Source organism: Nicrophorus vespilloides, unplaced genomic scaffold (assembly GCF_001412225.1).
Source record: "Nicrophorus vespilloides isolate i.1.1-1 unplaced genomic scaffold, Nicve_v1.0, whole genome shotgun sequence".
Classification (NCBI taxonomy): domain Eukaryota; kingdom Metazoa; phylum Arthropoda; class Insecta; order Coleoptera; family Silphidae; genus Nicrophorus; species Nicrophorus vespilloides.
In genome coordinates this window covers 54,492-74,691 of record NW_017097424.1, presented here as the reverse complement: position 1 = coordinate 74,691, position 20,200 = coordinate 54,492, and the positions used below count along the sequence as shown (strand labels likewise).

The 20,200-nt window shown below is 31.9% G+C and overlaps 1 protein-coding gene and 1 non-coding gene across 2 annotated transcripts; one reads left to right on the top strand and one right to left on the bottom strand.

Moving 5' to 3' along the window:
• Positions 1–1,437: 1,437 nt before the first annotated feature.
• On the bottom strand, positions 1,438–6,503 carry LOC108560048 (protein krueppel-like). The gene is made up of 2 exons (XM_017917474.1): positions 5,738–6,503; positions 1,438–4,110 (listed from the first exon to the last, which is right to left on the bottom strand). The coding sequence occupies exons 1-2, from the start codon at positions 5,769–5,771 to the stop codon at positions 3,026–3,028; spliced, it is 1,119 nt and encodes a 372-aa protein (XP_017772963.1). The 5' UTR covers positions 5,772–6,503; the 3' UTR covers positions 1,438–3,025.
• A 13,089-nt stretch (positions 6,504–19,592) lies between these two features.
• On the top strand, positions 19,593–19,664 carry Trnad-guc. The gene has a single exon. It is a non-coding gene; the product is annotated as a tRNA-Asp (tRNA).
• The last annotated feature ends 536 nt before the right edge of the window (positions 19,665–20,200 follow it).

Genomic DNA, 20,200 nt, shown 5'->3' with positions numbered 1-20,200 from the left:
ACTGATCCAAGCCGCACTATGGGAGGTATTTATTATTTCGATCCAATAATATATAATAATACAATTTGTACAATGCAAACGTTTTTAGACAATTGATCAATTTTTAAAAAATTTACTATGATTTATATTCAAACCATATATATATAATTTTACTAATATATTTGCAATCTTTGTTAAATATTTGTTGATATTAATTAATTTCATAAACTAAAATAAATAAAACTGAAAAAAATTGTAAGTAATTGCTTATATATGTTAATTATATGATAAAATACACGTGAATGTTGGTATTTTGGATAGATTTCAACGAATATTTAAAAGTATTTACATTAATATCTGCCTGTGCCTTACGTTCTATTTTGTTGATTATAAAAAGTATAGGATTTATTTAAGGACAAAGTAATAAAAAACATGTTTAATTTTTGTAAACGAACATATTATATTTATATCATATATATAATTTTTGGTAATTTTAAATTTTAATAATAAAATAGTTATTGACATAAAATCGTACATTTATATTTTTTAAGGAGACGGGTTTCAGGATATGGGGTAAATTGCATGGGATCAGGAGTGGTGGCAGGTTATCAGACATCAATCAAATATTTAGGTGATCACATATACATAGTATAACGGGGAAAAGAGCGGGCATTATAATACATTTTACATTCAAAAAATTTGTCCAAACCGGAGGGGTAGGTTTTCACATATCCACAGCTTAATATAATTACGTTACATCGAAACGACTAATTGGATTTCCCCAAAAAAGGAAATAGGTAAAACGAGAATGAAAGAGGACAGAAATAGAGAGGTATTAATAATAGAGCTTTAATAATTCGGAAACCTTTCGAGAAACAGCGATAATTAAATTGGTCGAATATCATTTCAAAAAGTTTTGTACTTGAATTGTTGAGGTAGAATCAGTATACATTTACAATAATTCGTTTGTTCGTCATTTTCTTCTTCTTCTTCGTCTTCTTGTTGTTTCTTTTAAAGAAAACATTAACAAAAGGATCAGAGAGCGAAACGAAACGTTGAGTGAGAAACGCAACGATCTTTAATCATATAGATCAAATTGCGTTTTAACAGCAAAACAAAAACAACCACGAAAAGATGCAACATTTTATGGTTTACTTGTTGTTTTTTTTTGTCATTCATTTACTTACACACGTAATAATTCTGTCTACTTAGGAATCTATGAAAAATCAGTCTTGTAAAGTTACATTCATATAATATATGGAAATAGTTCGTGTTTCACAACAACAATCTTAGGTACTGGGAGGTAGCGTTTTGTACCTTCTTTCGTATATATACAAAAATATATTTATATATCATCTTTTCTTCTTCATTTTTTTTTTTTGGTTTTAAATTCTCGGAATTAAATAAAAAAATCATAAATTATAAAAATAATATTAATATAATATTGGTAACCCTGTTATCATTTTTTTTTTGTTATAATAATATAGTTTATAAAATATAATTTAAAATAAAAACTAATAGGAATCCAAGGGGGACAAAGCTCCCTCACAAAATAAAAAATAGTATAGAATAACTCATAGATAGAGAATGGCACTTTACATAATTTTTTTTATAAGGTACCTGCAGAAACAACGTTTCTCTTCTAGTCGTATGGTTTTAGTTTTTTTTTGGCGCATTTTTATGTACAAGAGATGAGATGATTTAAGGACTATTTACATTCAATAATTTGGGGAACAAAAATATACCGAACCTAAAACATTGGTTGGCTATAGAGGAAAGGAAAGGGTAGTAGAAACGTCTAACAATTAAAAAATAATAACAATTAATACAGCCACAAATTTACAATAAGTGTCTCCTAGAACATTCACACAGATATCGAATTATATAGGTTTTAGGATTATTTACAATGACGGAAGGGTGCAATTCGATTACACATAAACATTTACAAACTACATCGAGCGGTGGTGGTGTAACTTTGCTTTTTAACCGTCGCGAAGGAACGGGTTTCGAACTATCCGCAGAACTAGTTTCTTTTCTATTACTTATTTTATTTCATTTTTTTGATAAATGAGCTTCGATTGTTCCGCTCCGTTGTGTCCATATAATTTTACAAACGCGTTTCCCAACTTTAATTGATCCGGGGATTTCCTTTTGTCTTGCGGTCGCGATTTGCACGGGTCGTAAGTAACCCAATAGGTCACCATTGTGAAATCGAGCGACGGTAAGAAAATAGGAAAAGCCGTTATGTCTATATTCGGGGAGGGTGCACATGTTTATCTTTTTTTTTGTGCACAACAAAAAATATTTGATAATTGTGTTACGGGCGTGGGCGATATTTGAGATAGTCCCGTTTTCTTTCCATTTTTTTTTGTGTGTTTTTGTATTTTTGCGAAAGGGCACCCTTGGCAATAATAATGACCACCCGAACGCATGGTTTCTCAAAACTGGAGCAGAAACGGCCTTCGATTTGGCCAGCCTCTTTTTATCTTTTTACCGGTATGCAAATCCAGGTATCGAAGGCGGACTTGTAAAATTATATGGAACTGGAGTAAAAAAAGGACGAACCGTTACGTCCTTCTTTTCATGTTTTTTTTGAAAGCACGATTCATCCTCGGTTATTTTCTGTCCATCACGAATATTTAGAATGAATTTAGAGATAAACTGGCCTTTTTTTATGTTAAATATCATAAATATATTTATTTTATGTACAGAGAATAAAATGTGATTGTTACCACTTCTGTCGTTTCGTTAAAAAGCAAAGTCTCCTCTCGTTCGTGCATTTGTTTGTGTGTGTTGAGTGCTTTTCTTATTTGTTTCTTGGAATATTGCGCAAATGAAAAGGAAACAACACTCGCGTTAAAACATCTACACGGAAGCAGTAACACATCCTAGGCTATTGTTTTTGAGGAACTTGCATACCTGACTGTACAACGAAAACATCCCGCAATATACACGAAAAACAAAATAATAATAATTTGTTAACAAAAGTAATAATGGTTAAGATTAATGACTTGTACTCTTAAACTATGCGCGACGGGTGATTCAACTAAGAGTTCACCCGCAGGAATTGGTTTGAATCTTCGATCTCGTCACCGTCGACGGAGGACTCCCTTGAGCTGGGCGATCGCGACATTGGGGAGTCGCCACTGCTGTGGGAGTGGAGGCCAGTGCTCATGGATAGGTCTTCGGGTTCTGTTTGTTCGGGGAGTCCCATCATGGAGATCGGTACAAGTGGCTCGTTAGACAAACGCATCAATCTCATGGGTTTCACGTCCATCTCGGGTGACTCGAATCTTTCGGGGGTGGTCTCCTTCTCTGGTACTCCGCACTTGTGGTGAAGAAGGTGGTGCCTCCTGCGGAACCGACCCTCACAGCGATCACAGGAGAACGGCTTCTCGTTGGTGTGAATGAGGACGTGCGCCTTCAACTGGTTGGAATCTGAGAAGCGTGAAGAGCAGTGCTCGCAAGAGTACGGCCTTTCACCTGTATGCACCCTCAGATGTCTCCTTAGATTCGCAACCTGAACAAATTGACGATCGCAGTGCTCGCAATGGTATGGCCTTTCACCTGTGTGCAGCCTCATGTGAGTCTTCAAATGATGATCACGGGTAAACCGTTTGTTGCATTCGGTGCATTGGAACGGTTTTTCTCCGGTGTGCGTCCTCTCGTGATTCTGGAGGACGTGCTTGTAACCGAAAGATCTATTGCAGACGCCGCATGTGAATTGTTTATCCTTGCTGCCGTTCTCAGATTGAGGAGAAGAACTGGACGTGGGCGACGTCAACGGGATCTCCGTTTCAGACTTCCTCGACACCTTCCTCTTAGGTGCTCTCGTCTCGACCATGCTGCTTGTGACAATGTTGTTATTGTTGTTGTTCACTTTCCTCGATTTCAGAGCTGGCGACAGCTGTTCTGTTGGCGGCGATGGTGGTGAATTCGCGGCCCACGGGTTTGCAAAAAGACCGGGATGGAAGAATGCCGGATTCGGCTGTAATCCAAGACCTGAGGCTGCCAACATCTGAGAGGCCATCAAAATTTGCGTCGGCGTAAACATCGCAGTGTTTCCGAATGCCGGGAAAGACATGGCGGAGATTGGGCTCATGGTGTTGGTTTCGTCCTCTCCTAACATAGCTGCAAGAAATAAACAACAATTAGGGATAAGCAATGGAAGAAAGCGATGGTTGCGTAAACAAGTCGTTGTGTGCTCAGGATGGATGCGTTTGGTCGGGCGGAATGGGATGGTACATCATCATCATACAATGCCATTCAAAAGGACGCGTTCTATTGTGATCCGGCTATTGCGACACACGTCGTGCAATGCGAAGACATTCCGCTTGAACGACGCCCAATGGGCCGCGTGTCCCATCCATTGTCATTCAAGACTGTTGCAGTTTTCTTAAGAAACTACCCCAAAATACGAAGGGATGTTATTGTAAGTAAGCGAGCAAACATACGGCCAACGGTTTTGCGCCTTCTTCACCCACCCTCATACGTTTGCAATTGACGTTTCGCGTATATCTCTCTTGAAAAAATCGTCGGTTGTGTTCCGAAGGAAGGGTTGAAAGTGCGAGCGAGCTAGTGACGAAGAAAAGGGGTGGAGATAATGGTCTCGAGTCTAATGGCTCGCGTCTGCGCCTCCTGAGGACATCTCCGAAGAGGTGGAGTTGAGGGATACGCGCCGCGTATTTCATTACGCAGATCATTACCGTCGTTACCGGGGAAACATGCGTGCCAGCCCTAATTACATAATGCGGGCGGAGCTTCGTTTGCGCAAATCATCCCCACCACCACCACCCACGCTTCATCTCTCTCCCACTTCTAATTAGCCCCGATTTGCACAAATACGAACGATGTATAATTACTACGAATTCTTTGCGTCGGTCTCTTTATTTGATTTCTGATAACGACTGTGGGAAATTTCGCGCCTTTCTATTTCTAATTAAAACTTTAATTATACCGTAATGGTTATTCGAAACCTCCTCTTATCATCAAAAGCGAAATAACAATCCATGTAAATATTGAACTTTTAAATCATGGGAACTAAACTGCAACTACTGTTATCACTCACAAAACTTCAAATCAGGAACAAATCATCTACAATATATTAGAACGTCCAAAACAAAGCCTAACACAAAATAATTTGATCATTTATCTAAATGTAATCATTATTGACAACAACAATATATTTTTTTAATTACCAATTACTCATGTTCTTTCAACTCCAATCATCAATTACAAAACTTACTTTTGATCTTAATCTTTGAAAAAAATTACTTGCTTTGAAGTCAATTAATATTTATTCAATGAATTCATTAAAATTGCACTACAATCTTTAATAAAATAATTGTTTAATAGTTAATATAGATTTTTAACAACTATATGAATTATTATAATTAAAATTACATTGAATTATAAAGTAAACAGAAAATATTTGGCAATGAACAAAGATATTGTTTAAATTATTAAATCTTGCATAACTCGATAACTTATAGTCAAATTATATTTTTATAATAATAATTGTTGTTATTTTGTATTGAGTTTCTGATAACAATAAGTTTTTCCTAAAAGAGACTTGAAATAATTTCGTATTTGTTGATTTGATACATTTTTAACTATAATATTAAAATTTAGTTTTGTTGTTGTAAACATTTTTTTTACTTTGAGAACTTTTGAACTTGACATTGGATGATCACGTGTGGGTAGTTTGTTTACAGCGGGTATGTTTCGGGATTCGACTAGAATTGTTGTTAAAACTTACCTCTGTTAGGTGTGTTTTCTTGTAGTAGAGGCATTTCCTCTCACTGTCGTCGATAAATAATAACAAATATGGTTTAAATCCACTGGGGTAAAAGTCCAATTGGTCACTTGTTTGTTGCTAGCATACACACTCTATAAATGGTAAGCAATAACTGAAGGAACTCGTCAGTGTCAAAGTGTTTATATGTCCCTGTTATGCTGTTCGTTACGTAACTTTGCGTAATGTTTCTGCGCTACTGTCGAGCTGTGGTTGTGTCACACATGAAACTCGAAAGCTTACTGAATACAAAAAGCTCATGCACGCACAGTTAACAGAACCTACGACAACGTAACGCACCTACCCCCTCTCATTAGTATATAGTGGGGGTGCGTTCGAGTTGCGGCGGTGGTGGGGAGAATTGGAGTACCCCCTGGGACCGAAAGAAGAGCGAAGATGGAAATACTACGGACAGAGTGAACGAATTTTTCCTGGTTTTTTGTTGTTGTTAAAGTCAGGAGAAATAGAGAGGGCGCGTACGGATTTCGTATTCCTCTTCCTAAATCATCCAGGAAACTGAAAATATCTACAAACCGTGTTTTGTCTATCTCTCGACACCTCTCTTCGGTACAATGAAACAATGCAAATCAACTTTGAAGAGGAAATCAACGTTGCAAAGTAATGCAATTTAATTCGCGCACAATTGAAATTTCTCTTCTTTGAAACCGATTCCGTCAGAATTGTTCAACATTTAAGAATTCAAATTAAAATAGAATAATAGAACGTTATTTAACACGTTTTATTTATTTTAATTCTTCCACAAGGGATTAACTTCAGTTCATACACACTAGACGATATAAACAAGCTGACTAATATTCAAAATTATCAAGAGAATCGTTTGAGAAAATAATATTTTACGATTCAAAAAAAATCGATAAACATTTATAGTAAAAAGATGCGATTTAGCAAAAAAAGAAACATTTTAAAAAACAACTACTTTTCAAAACGATTAGAAATAAAACTAAAATATTATTTTCTTTATAAAATTATAAACTTTTATGAATGATTTTCAATGAAGTTATCACTTTTACTTAAAATATATCGTTTTTTTTCTAATTGTTTTTCACTCATAATTAATATTATAGTTAATATAATTCAACTATACATTAATAATAAATAATATGATACAATTCTAAACAGTTTTAATAACAAAATTACATAAAAAAATAAATAAAAATGAAAAAAAAAACTAAATTCCTAAAATTTATGTTTCATTTTAAGTAAAATGAGGTAAAATTAGGATGAACAAAAAAATGCTTAAATAAACTATTACTTTTTTACAAACAATTGTGTAATCATCGAATAATATATTAATAATAATATTTGCTGTATAAATAATTGTAATAAAAAAAGTATGAAATAAACACTCCAATCCTTGCAGTTAATTTAATTTTGCATCCAATGTTGATTTTGTTGAATAAATCAAAATTAGTATGCTTTTTAACGAATAAATATAATGAAACATAAATAAATACAGTAAAGCATTACAAAGATTAACAACTATACATAAAAATATGCATACAAATTGTTGAGTTTTCTACTCACACGAATAAGCTGCATATTTACAAGATTTTAATAAAATAAAAGTATTTATTCTTAAGTAGATTTTTTTCTAATTGTATATAACTTTTGTTAATTATATCAAAAAAGAAAATAACAATTAATTTTATATTTAAATTATTTTATCGTTTATTTGTGGTATCTGTGGTTTGCATAGAATGAAGTGTAAAATGGTTAAAAAACGGTCATTACGATCATTACGCTAAAAAACGAGCAAAAGTAATAAAACATCATTTTTTAGCCTGACCAATGATTTATGGATAAAAAACCGGAGGTTGAAGCTTAAAAAACGAAAATTTACGACCGAGTCCACGCAGTTCGACGGCACGCGTAAAAAACTGCTGGATTGTTAAGTTTATGGGGGTTGTTTTTTACCGATTTGCCGTTGGAAGTGTGCCACCATTACCATACTGCATTTTTTAAGCCAATACAACTGTTAAGGTACCTGGATGCACCATAGACACATAATTCGGCAAAGCACGAGCACATTTTTTTATGTAGATTTCCAAGCACCACCACCCGCCCGAATAACGGTTCCACAGCAAGAACACACAAAGAAGCAAAAAACCTAAAACTGTTTTTTTTGTACAAGTTACAACATATTTCGTTACGTTTGTTTTTAACTTTAACAAATCGAATTATTTCTCAAATTTGTGATGTTTTTTATGCGTTATTTTAATAGTATTTATATAAAATAATTGTAGACAAAAATAAGCTTTTTACATCATATATACTACTTTCAGGAAAATTACAAAATATAATCATAAAGTGATTAAAGCTTTGGTTTCAACAGCAAAACTGTAAGAAACTGATAATTAAATTACAAAAATAAAAGAAGAAAGAGAGGAGAACAAATTTATCAAGATTAATTAGCGGGGAATGGAAGTATTGCAGGAGTTTCGCGTGAGATGGTGAGTGCTGCGAAAGCAAAACTTCATCCCTTAAAAAAAAGTTTTTCTCGAGATCCGAAGTGTTGGAAGTTTGAAAGGGTTTCCACGGGATGATGGGAAGCTGGAAGCGAACACACAAAAAAAATACAGCGAGGGTGGAACGAGTCCAAAGGACGTCCATTCAAAGTTTTTTTTGTGTGTGTCAGGACTTCGACGACATCTCCAGCGTCGGAATTTTGTTTGCGTCGTCCTCCAGGACACCGGAACGCACTCACTTTAATTAATGCAATTACTTAACGGCTGGCGTCGACTGGGAATCCCCGCTTCCTCCGCATTCAAATCATAATGACACGGCGCGCACGAAGGAAACCGCTTCCGATCGCGGTTTTCAATTCCGCGACATATGCAGAAAATTAACGCAATTTTCGTTTACTCGGAAAAGCTTCACTACGTTATTTTTTTTAATTATTGCTTTACTTCTTCGTGTCTTACATCCATCCTTCAATGGCCGATTTAGTTACAGCGTGGCGCCACTAGATGACGTCAACGATGAAATCCACGTCAATTTTTTTGTACACGCTTTTTTTAAACTATATAACAGAAATAAAGTCTATTTCCTTGAAAAAAAAAACGAATTACGACTCTTTCAAAATACCCTTTTTTAAATACGCCCCTTTCGGTATCTGCAAATACATTTCAATATTTTTTAAATTTACTTTTTTTACTTTGACGTTGCTGAAAATTACGTGAAATTGTAAACCGTTTCAGTTTATGGCAAAATAAAAAAATGTGTAACGTACCGAAAGGTTGACTGTATTCAAATTTTACAGTGGATAACTTCTTTTTAAGTCACAATCCTAGAAGCAACAAAAAGAAATCGTACCTTTTTAGCATAGTGTCACTAAAAAAAAAAGTTTACCCAAATTTTCGCAATTTTTGCATCTTCGGCAGAGCAGTATAAACTAATTGACCGTATAAATCAGTCTGCCGCCTGAAACGCATAGGCAAAGTCATCCCAGAATTCCTAAGAAATTGTCGCCTTTTTTTTTGAAAGAAAATTATTTTTTATATTTTACATTTTAGTAACAATTTTTTATATACCCTAAACAGTCTCGTTGTATACAACAAAAACGTGTTCTCAATATAGTTAACTTTTTTTAAGAATTATTTTTATTTTCGTTTTCGCAGAAAAAAAGGCTTGTTCCTGCAATACTCGGGTTGTGTTTTTTTTTTTTTGGAAAAATGCAATTTACAATTCCTAAAAAAAAACAACGCTTCCTGCGAAGAAGAAAATTGTTTAGTAAATTAATTGGTAAAAAAACAATTGATTGTATTTCAAAATAAAATATTAGGTAATAATCATTATGTCTTTATTCTTTTCAATAATCGATATTATAAAAAACTACCGCATTTTTTTAGGGCTGGAAGTGTTTTTTACGCGTTTAAAAAACGGAAATGAAGTTTATGGACTTGAGTTTTTTACTAATAAATCAGCAAGCTTAAAAAACAGTCTTGACTTTTTTACTGTGCTTAAAAAACAGCCTGACCTTAAAAAATGACCACTACCTACTATGCCCCCACTCTTACTCGTCTGTTTTTTATGCACGCAGGTATTTGCATTTCTTCATTTGAATATGCAAAACTTTGACAAAAAAAATATTTAAAAAACTCAATGTTTATTTTGTAATAATAACAATATTCATCCAAAGAATGTAATAGATTGAAACCTCACTTAATGAGCACCTTGCATAACGAGCATTTCGCAAAATTAATTATATGAAAAATGACTCGGATTAAAATGACGGATTAAACTCGTTAATCGAAGTTCCACTGTATACAAATTGCATTAAAAAAACAAAACAAATTCAATTTTATTTTTGTTTATATATTATTATTATTTATTAACAAAATATTAATTTCAAATAACTATTGACCATAATATAATTCTTTATTGTACAAAAAGCCTAAGATAAACACAAAAAATCATGTAATTGAATAATCAAAGTATTTCATCAAAAAAAAAAATATTAAAAGAATATCATGAAAATAACAATTACATAATTAATTGTTACATTCTTTTCCACACAAAAAAAATTAAAAAGATTGATAATAATAATAATAGAAAAAATCAAAGTAACTATTTTTTTAAGTGCATAAAAAACTCGTTTCGTGAAAACGGTTTTAAATCAAATTTACAAAGATCATTTAGTTTTTTACCAAAATGTTGGTTAGCATAAAAAACTAACGTCGTTATGTTTTTTAAGCTTCCTTAAAAAACTGACCACCTTTTCATTCACTTTCTGCTTTATTGTTACAGGTATCTTTTTTCTTGTTTTTATTATTATTTACAACATTTTTTTTTATAACGCCACTACTAAATGAATTATTAATGACGTCCATAAAAATAGAAACGTTGTCCTTTCTTTTTTTACCTGCGCAATTATATTTTTTTTTCTTGAGTGATCCAAGAAATTGCATTCTCTATTCAAAACTTCTTAACTTTTTCAATTGTATTGCACCCCTTGCACCGATTTTTATATGCATTATTAATATACATCATTTGTTTTAAAGAGACTATTGACTTTATAATATAATTGTTTATTATTCAAAAATCTTAAGATACATGTAAAAATCACGTCTGTAAAGCATTTTTTTTTAATAAAATTATTTTTATTTTTTTTTAAGATTTTCAATTTAACATATTAATCTTGTTATTAATAATAAATAGGTTAATTTACATAACAAAGTTAATTTTATTTAATATTTTATTTACATCATAGTTTTGAGTGAGATTTAATTTTTTAATAATACTATTATTAGTGAGAAGGAAATACATTTTTCTTCATTTGTTAATAGAAAGGTACGCACTAATCGTATTTTGCAAAAGAATTGAAGTAAATTTGATAATCAAGTGATGGAGAATACATAGAAAATGATATAGAGAGGTTTTCTACTGTCTTCAAATTTGCGTCTACGGGAAGCAATGAAACTGAGTTTTTAACTTTCCATGTGCACAGTTCTAACTTGTGAAAGCCTCTAATTTTCATGTAATTATGATAATATTTTAATTTGCTCCTTGTATGTTAAAATTTAAAACGTTCAAATTGAGAAATGTTAATTTCAGCTACCAATTATCTCTTTTTTAAATTCAAATTCAGAAGTTTTGGTATCGAAGAAAGATATAATTTCAATTTGTAAAGAAATAAATCGTGCGACTATTTTTCTTTTCGAGAGCCATCGTACTTCTATATGAAGCATTAAACACTTAAAATCAGAACCATTGTTTCACTTAGGGATGCAAAAAGACTGCAATATAGTGAATAAGAATTTATGTATTGACACCAATACTTCGCGGTCATGTAATGTACAATTTTAATTTGAGATTTGTTTTCCACAAAGCCTTTTGTCGACAATTCATGGATGAAGCTCCATCAGTGCAAACGTTAACACAAGAGATGCTTTCAAGACGACGTTTTGAACAAAGTTGAAGACATCTTCTCCTGTTGATCTCTCCATTAATTCATAACAGAACTGGCTTATAATATTATCACCTTTGATCGTTCTTAAAAAGGAAATTAGTTGAGCTTTGTTGCAGATGTCCGTACTTTCATCGATTTGTAAGACCCACAAGTGTTCGAGTTCATTGTTTGCTCCTTAAGTTGCCGAAGGCATTCGAATGAATATATTTTTAAATGTTTAGCTGCATACAGTTTGACGGTCACTGATTTAACATTTTCACACAGTAACAATAAACATAAACACAAAAAGTTAAATATTTTTATTGCGAAAAGATTTAATTTTAACTTAAAACGTAAAGAAAGTTTGTAGATCTTATAAATCATTAAGTCGTTTTTTACTGATGGATAAAATTGTTAAAAAATTAACTTGTTTTTTTAAGGAGAAAACTGACAATTTGCCTAGAAAAACCCAGTATTTTCTCTTTACATCTGCTTTTATATATGCAAGTTATTCTGACTCCCTTCCCGGGAACTCATAAAACCCATTTTTTGAAAGAATTATTAGCAAATAAAAAACCGAAATCTGTTCGGCATTTCGGTAATTTTACCTTTTTTTTGCATGCCCATTGCACAAGCGGCATAGGGCGTCGCTTTACAGACGGACATTCAACAATAAATGTTTATGGGGTTGCTCCGTGTCGCCCTGAAAAATTGTCTCACTTTCCACGGTTTCTTCGCTCCAATAAGCCGGTAAGCGCAATCCGCAAAAGAAGTCTTCCGATACGTAACGTAATAAGCGAGGTCCGAGAGTCTCGCAATAAAGCCAGCGCATTATTTGATACATAAAGTATTGTAAAGCTTCCTCCTTGTTAATAATTAACCGGTAAAAGTAGGAAGCTAAGAGCATCAAAGAGAAATCTGTCATGGACAATATCCTTTTGATGTGCGCCTTTATTGATGTACATACAGGAGCGCCGCTGCTCCCCGTCTTCTCCATCGCTTCATCATCATCATCAGTTGCAGTCTTCTTCTTTCCATTCTCGTTTGTTGCTGCTGCTGTTGCTACGAACTTATTAAAACGTCTTCCTCCTGGCCTCTGTTGAAATCAGTTTCCTTTCAATTCGGAAAACAAACGGATTTCTCTTCTCTCTCGATCGATTGATTTTGTAATTGTCGAAGTCTTGCACGAAGCGGCAACTAACAAAAAACAAATAGTATTGACACATTTTATTTTGTGTTAACAGTACGAGAACGTTCGATTCCTTTATGGGATTTTCGGTTTTGCTACACGGATGTAAGCGTTCGTCTATTAAGCGCTAATGTTCCCTAATTACCAATAAATAATGTAATTATTCCGTTAACGGATCAATTAAAACCGTCTAGAAAGTTAAAAATAAGACACGCCGCGCGACATTAACAAAGGAAGATTAAGCCAAAAAAGAATTGAAAACGCACTGGACGTGAGCGATTCAGTTCTTTCTTCTTGATTTTGGTGCTGTTCATGATTTGGTTTTAATTGAGTCTCCCGATGGACGTCTACGTTTCATTTTATAACGATTTCCACGTTACATCAGAATTCCATGAAATTAGTTTTTTCTTACACTCAACGTTCAATGAAATGTAACTCTTACTTACATAACTCTTACTGATAAACTTCATTCATTCATTTATTCATTTTGTAACTAAAGAATAAATTTAATTGCGATCAAACAAAATTTAATATATTTTAAAGCATCAAAAAATATATTCAAACGTTCTAATGCAACTTTCTTTTTAAATTTATTATTTCTATTGAGATTAATCATTATATTGATGTGAAGTGCAATTAAATGAAAATTTTTTAAAGGATCAAATCAACTTTTACCGTAGAGAAAACAAAGTGATTTCATAATATTCAATACATGTTTTAAACTAGTTTATATTTTCATCATTTAAGTCAAAATATGCTAAATTATATTTAAAAAAATTCAAAAATTTCAAATTTGGTTAGTAAAAGTAGAGCCAATTGAATTACTAAAATATTTCTTTAATTTCATTATATGATAAAAATGTATGTTTTATTTTTAATAATGTTATAATACTCAACCATATTGCCATATGTCGATAAGATGAAATGGTTTAAATGTATGAGTTTAAGAGTTTGAAGAATGAATAAGATATTTAGTTACAATGGTCTACCTCTTCAATATCCTTTTGCTCTTTCAAAGCTAAGAGGTCTATAATATCTTCCATATGTGTTTTAAGAAAATGATTTACATCAGTTTGCAAATATATCAAGTTCCAATTTATTCTAGTAAATTTTCTATTCTAAACAATATTTTTCCATTGATCTTCAAAAGTGATCTATAATATAAATTCTTTGTTTTTAATTACATTTAGTTGCTAATAAATTAAGATTTCATTTACTATATTAACTAAACCTTTCTTGCTTATTGAAGTGTAAACACTAATTGTCTTAAATTTTATTTAATTATTAGAAATTTTACATAATAAAATTAAATCAAAATTTTTAAAATAATTTATTGCGTGCTCTTTAATAACGAAATACCTTCAATATGAACTAATTACTAGTTAAATAATTAACCGCACAAATGGTGTTTCATAATTATAACAATGATATCATTAATATAACAGGTAACATGAACATTAATTAACTCGCTCGTTAACTAACGGTCGATCAATTTTACATTAAAAGTATATTAATAGACATTCATTCAACCAATTGATGATTTAAAAGAACGCACATTTGTGCAACTAAAAATAAAACAAATTTTAACATTTTGTTTATTTTTTTGTTATATAATTAACGAGCAAAAGAAAAATAACTCCAAAATGGAATGCATTATCGTATATTTCATCTGTTTATATAGGGAAAAATTGTTTCACTATACGAGTAAAAATCCGGAAATTTTGGAACGGTTTTGTAAGTGGAAAGGTCAAATTTATCGTTTTTTTCGTAATTTAAAAATGCTAGATTATTCAAAATTACGTAGAAAAATGTATGTAGATTTGTGGATTTTTGCATATACATATACTTTTTCCTACAAATTATTTCATAAATATCATAAAATGTTACAATTCTGATAGTTCTTTTCTTACTTTTTATTAAAATTGATGATTATTCACAGACCTTAATTAGGCTAAATTTGTAATTTAAAGTAAGAGGAAAAGAAAAATGAGAGCACATCATTAATTTGATTGCAAACAGACGTTGGCTGTGTGAATTCCTGAAACAATATCCAGGATAACAGACGGGGAATAACGTAAGGAAAATGAATAATACCGATAATTACGTTTCCCTTTCACGTGAATGTATATATATTCTCTCGTCGTCGTCGTCGTCGTCGAGAAAGTCCCTTTTTGGCAGTTTGAAAAGGGGATTTAAAAAGAAGTGGAGGTGAAAAGGGCGTCAGGTGCTGCTCCCCCCCAAAACGCTGGACGCAGAAAAACAAAATATTTGTGAACTCGAGGAATGGATTGAAAAATACCCAACAAAAAGAAAAAAAATCGAGCGAGAAAAATAAAAATAAATTGTTGCCGCTTAATTGATTGAAAGAAATGGAGTTTCGGGTTTTGTTGAAAGAGCGAAGGCGGCGACAATTAAAAATGAGCATTCTAATTAGAAACAAGGGGACAGCAAAAAAAAACGTACAAAAGTAGAATTAAAAAAAAGATTGTAGAGAGAAAACAACGAGAAATAAATTTCGATGTATTTTTAACAGTTCTATTTTCGGTGATTTTTTGAACAATATGAGAGGCGGTGTCGGCCACCCTCTCTCGATGTACACACATTTCGAATGGATGGACTATTTTTTTTATTTTCGTGAAATGTGTGTTAAAAAAAATTCGAGTCCTGTGCATTTGTTCCGTATTTTTGGAATCTTACAGCACCTGGCCCAGCCGCGAAGTGTGGCAAAAAAGCCACGTGCACGTTACTACCCTGTCCTCTTTCTCTCTCGCTCTCTCTCCCTTACATAAACTCGAATACTCTATCTCTCTCTTTCTGCTTTTTTTCCTGGTTTCAACGCTCCGTATGTGGAGAGACATGTTCTACCCTAACGGTAGCACGCGCGTAAAAAACAGACCTACCCCTAGATTGCACCCCAGTGGGATCACGCTACATTCAGTCTATAGCTCGCGACAAACTAATACGATTTTATCTTTACGGCAAACTACTTTCTACCTCTCAATGGAAAAATAAGAGACTCCATTTGTTGTTTCCTCCTCTTCTCCTCTCTTTATTTTTTTCGCCTCCCGTATTTTTTTTTAATATATAATTTAAAGGGCACGCGATACTATATTTCTTTCACATTCATTGATTCTTTCATTCATTTATTTACAACCTTTAGGGCAATGTTTTTCAACCATAAACGCAAACAACAAAACAATTCTTCCAACCACAATGAGTATCATAACATTCAATGTTATCTATTGTAAATAAGTTAACAGATTTTTTTTACAAAAAATTCTTTATTTTGTTTTGATTTCAAGATAATTTTAACATTTATTGTCAAAAAAATATCTTTTATATAATTTAATTGAAACTGGACAATTTTATTTACATTGTTTATTCAAATGTTTATGATTTATTTACATATTATAATTTATTATTGTTATTATTAAAAAAAGTGTAAAATATCGTATAATCATTAGTTATAATCGAAATTTATTTCTGTTCCATTAATAATGATAATAGTTTCAATATTAATTATTTATTAATTTAATAAACTAAAAATCCTTTGATTCTTTATCAAATTGAATGAATCTCGAAAACTCTAAAATATTTAATTATACAATTAAATATAAAAACTTAAGGAAATCTGTTAAGAGTTTTTTTCTCGTAATTGTTTAATATCTATCATTAATTATACAAATAAATTTAAAACAAATTATTTATAAAATGTTAGAAAAAAGTACTGAAAATTTACATTTCAATTTGTTATATTTTATTTATTTAATGACATAAAGTATAAAATGTTCCTTAAATATAAAAAAAAAGTTCTTGTTTTAAAGACAATATTTTTTTTTTAAATAATTATGTCATGATTTTGTAAAAGTTTTTCATTAATTAAAAAAAACTACTTTTTTATATGTTTTTCAATCAAAACTAGTTAATATATTTTTAATTTTTATTTAACTCCTTTAAAAACGAGTCCATTATAAGTTTTTTTAAGGAAAATTTTACCTTTATTTCTGTTTTTTGCTTTTTCCCATCATTACGAAAAAAATATCGGTTTGTTGTTTATTGATTAATAAATTAATAATAACATTGTTTTTCAATAAAAGCTATTATATTATTTTTGAAACAACTTATCTTTAGGTAAATTGACCATCGGACATATTTCCTAATACTGTTAAGAAATGATTATACCCGTGAAATTCTTTATTTTTTATACATTCGACAACGCTCTAATCCTATTGTGGTATTAGCATGGAATTAAAGAATATCCCATTTCCTACTTCCTTCTGCACACACACATACAGCATTCATTTTTTTTGTGTTGTTGTTCGGTTTGCTTAGATATTTTTCAGTATTAAAATATTATGTTTCCTTTTGAGATTTGCGGCGATTGAGGGTGGAGAGCAAAAACAAAACAGCGCCGGAGGGGCCTAATGTATTTGCAAAATACGTGGTAAATATTTGTGTATTAACGTATAAAAATGAGAGAGATGCGAAATATTTGTGTTTTAACGTGTTTATAAGAAAAAAGTGAGAGAATGAGATGTAAACTGTTTGTGCATAAATGTGTATGTATATAGAGGAGAGAGATGTAAGGGAAGAGGAAGTTCTCGCACAAACAAGTCGCTTATACATGCAGTGTATGTTGGAACAAGTGGCGAAAGACATCTGCCGAAAAGCAACCCTTAGTTATAAATTCATAAGATGTGATAGCACTTCCTGGTGTTTTTGTGGGATAAGTTCTGAAATCACACGACCGCTGCATCCGCGCGCACCACTTCCTCCTGATAAGAGAAGAAATAAGAAAAAAAAAAGGTCGCAGCGAAAAGGGCCTTATCAAAGTTTGGCTAGCAAACAGAACGAAAAGTAGACAACAACAACATAAAAAAAATAAACGTTGCGTAAGGCGAAAGGGAAATCGTAAATGGAGCAAACGATTACCTGGACACCAATATAAAAAGTCATATAACCGGTAAAATGCACAAATTTTTATTTTATATTGCGCAAATCGTAAAAAAAATATGTCCGTAACAATACAAAAAATACGATTGCGAATAAATTGCACAAGTTTCACTTTTTTTCTATGGGCGCCTCCTTGAATTAGGAGTGCAATTACGATGTTTTGGGTATTACGACTGGCACAAGAAAGGGTGCCGTGAAAGGGGTGGAGCGGGCGGCAATGTTGTCCCACATTTACGTGGAGAAAGGTACGAAAGGAAAAGTTGCGAATCCTTTTTTTTTTTTGAAGTGCCGACCATATAAACGGAAAAGGACGACTTCGGAAATGCACCAATCGATCCAGTTTTTTCTTCTTCTTTTTCTTGACCCTTTTTCCAGTCGTAACTAAATGGAATTTTAATGCGGGCTACCATAAAGCCGCACAAGCTAACAACCGTACAACTCATTCATGTAACGAGCGAAACGCGCGTTGACATTGCCAATCTTTGACGAAACTTATTCTTCAAGTTCTTCATCTTTTTTTCAGCCTAAATCGAATAGAACTTTGTAAATCATCCCGTTGTTTGTCATTCATTATTTGCAGTCGATCGATACCGTGCCTGTGTTTGTTCTGTTATTTCTTCTCCATTTCCAGCCGACCAGGAGATTACTCCTATCGGCTGGACCTTCAACAGATACCCAAGAACTTTGTAACTCGGGCCAGTATTTATACACGATTTATCACAATCTCCAATCCGCAAACACTCCTCCACCGTCCTTCTCCGCTCAGCGTTCTTCATCCTTTTCCAAAATGTTATCAACGAATTTCGAAAACTATCTGCGTCTGTCCAATCACAGAAATTTCCATTTCCAAAATGTTTATTATCTCTTAATCCTTAACAGAACATACATGAAACTCTACTCAAACAATATTAACTATTTTCTTAGAATCTTAATGTTTCTTTTTAGAAATGCTGATTTATCTTTTAATCCTTTCCAGAACATACGTAATACTCCAATTAAACAACATTAACTGTTTCCTGATTATCCTTAAATTATTATAAAGTAATATTTATTTTGATCCTTAATAAAACTTTAAGAAAAAAAAAACATTAAGTTTAAAAGCATACATTCTTTTTTTTAGGTTATGAATAATTTTCGAAATTTATCTGGGTTTGTCCAGACATAAAATTTTTGGAAATGTTTATTATCTTGAACAAAACACAAATAAAACTAAAATCAAACATCAGTAAGTATTTTCTTAGAATCTTAATTTCCTTTTTGTAGATGTTGATTTACTCTTGTAATCATTACCAGAACGTTCTAAATACTCTAGTTAAACAACAATCACTATTTCTTCATCATTCAACCATTTGTTGGAAAAATGTATCAACGATTTTAGCAAATAATGAGTTTTTCAAAGCAGACATATTTTCTCTTTTATTCTTTAATACAAGCAACAAAATGTCTGTCGGAAATAATAGTTTGCCAAATCATCGATTTTTTTTATTTGGAAAACTCTTATTATCTTTCTAATCCTTAACAGACCATACATAAGACAACCAACACATTTACTATTTGATAAAATTATTGTTTTTCATAATTAACGGAGGTGGCCTTTTTGGGGTCTCATTTGAAATTTAACAAACAAGAGATGAACATGAATAAAATTTGTAAGTATTGGGATAGATTTTTGTTAAAGAGAAAAGACATTTTCATAACTTTCGGACATTATAGATTTTAAAATTAAATTCTTACGTAATATTCGGAAAGAAACTAATACTAAATATAAGTCCTCGGTAGTATAGTGGTCAGTATCCCCGCCTGTCACGCGGGAGACCGGGGTTCGATTCCCCGCCGGGGAGGCTTCTTTTAATATTCTTCATTGTTATTTTTAGATAAAAGCATTTATTTTAATGATTAACAATAAAATGTAAATAACAATATTATAAAGTTATTGTTATATTCATAAATTTAATTGTAAGAATCAAAATATAGCTGTAAATGTATTAAGTACATTTTTGTAACGCGGTTATTTGTACCATGTAATATGAAAATCGTGTTATAAGAAACTTAGTATTAGTACAAAACACATTCATTTGCATTGAGTTCTATTGAATACAGCGTTGTATGGAAATATCACATCATTTAATTTGATATTGTCAATCCACATTTGTGTCTTATTTAAGTACTATTAGTACAGTGGAACCTCGCTTAACAAGCACATAACGATCATTTCGCTTAACGAGTAAAATGAATTGTAAGAAAAATTACTCGCTTAACGAGCGACGTTTCGCATAACGAGTGACGACGAGCAGAGGATTGCGCGCATGCTACATCATTTTTAAAACTTGTGTACACATATTATGTGTCTTTAATGTCTTTAAAAATTGGTATTATT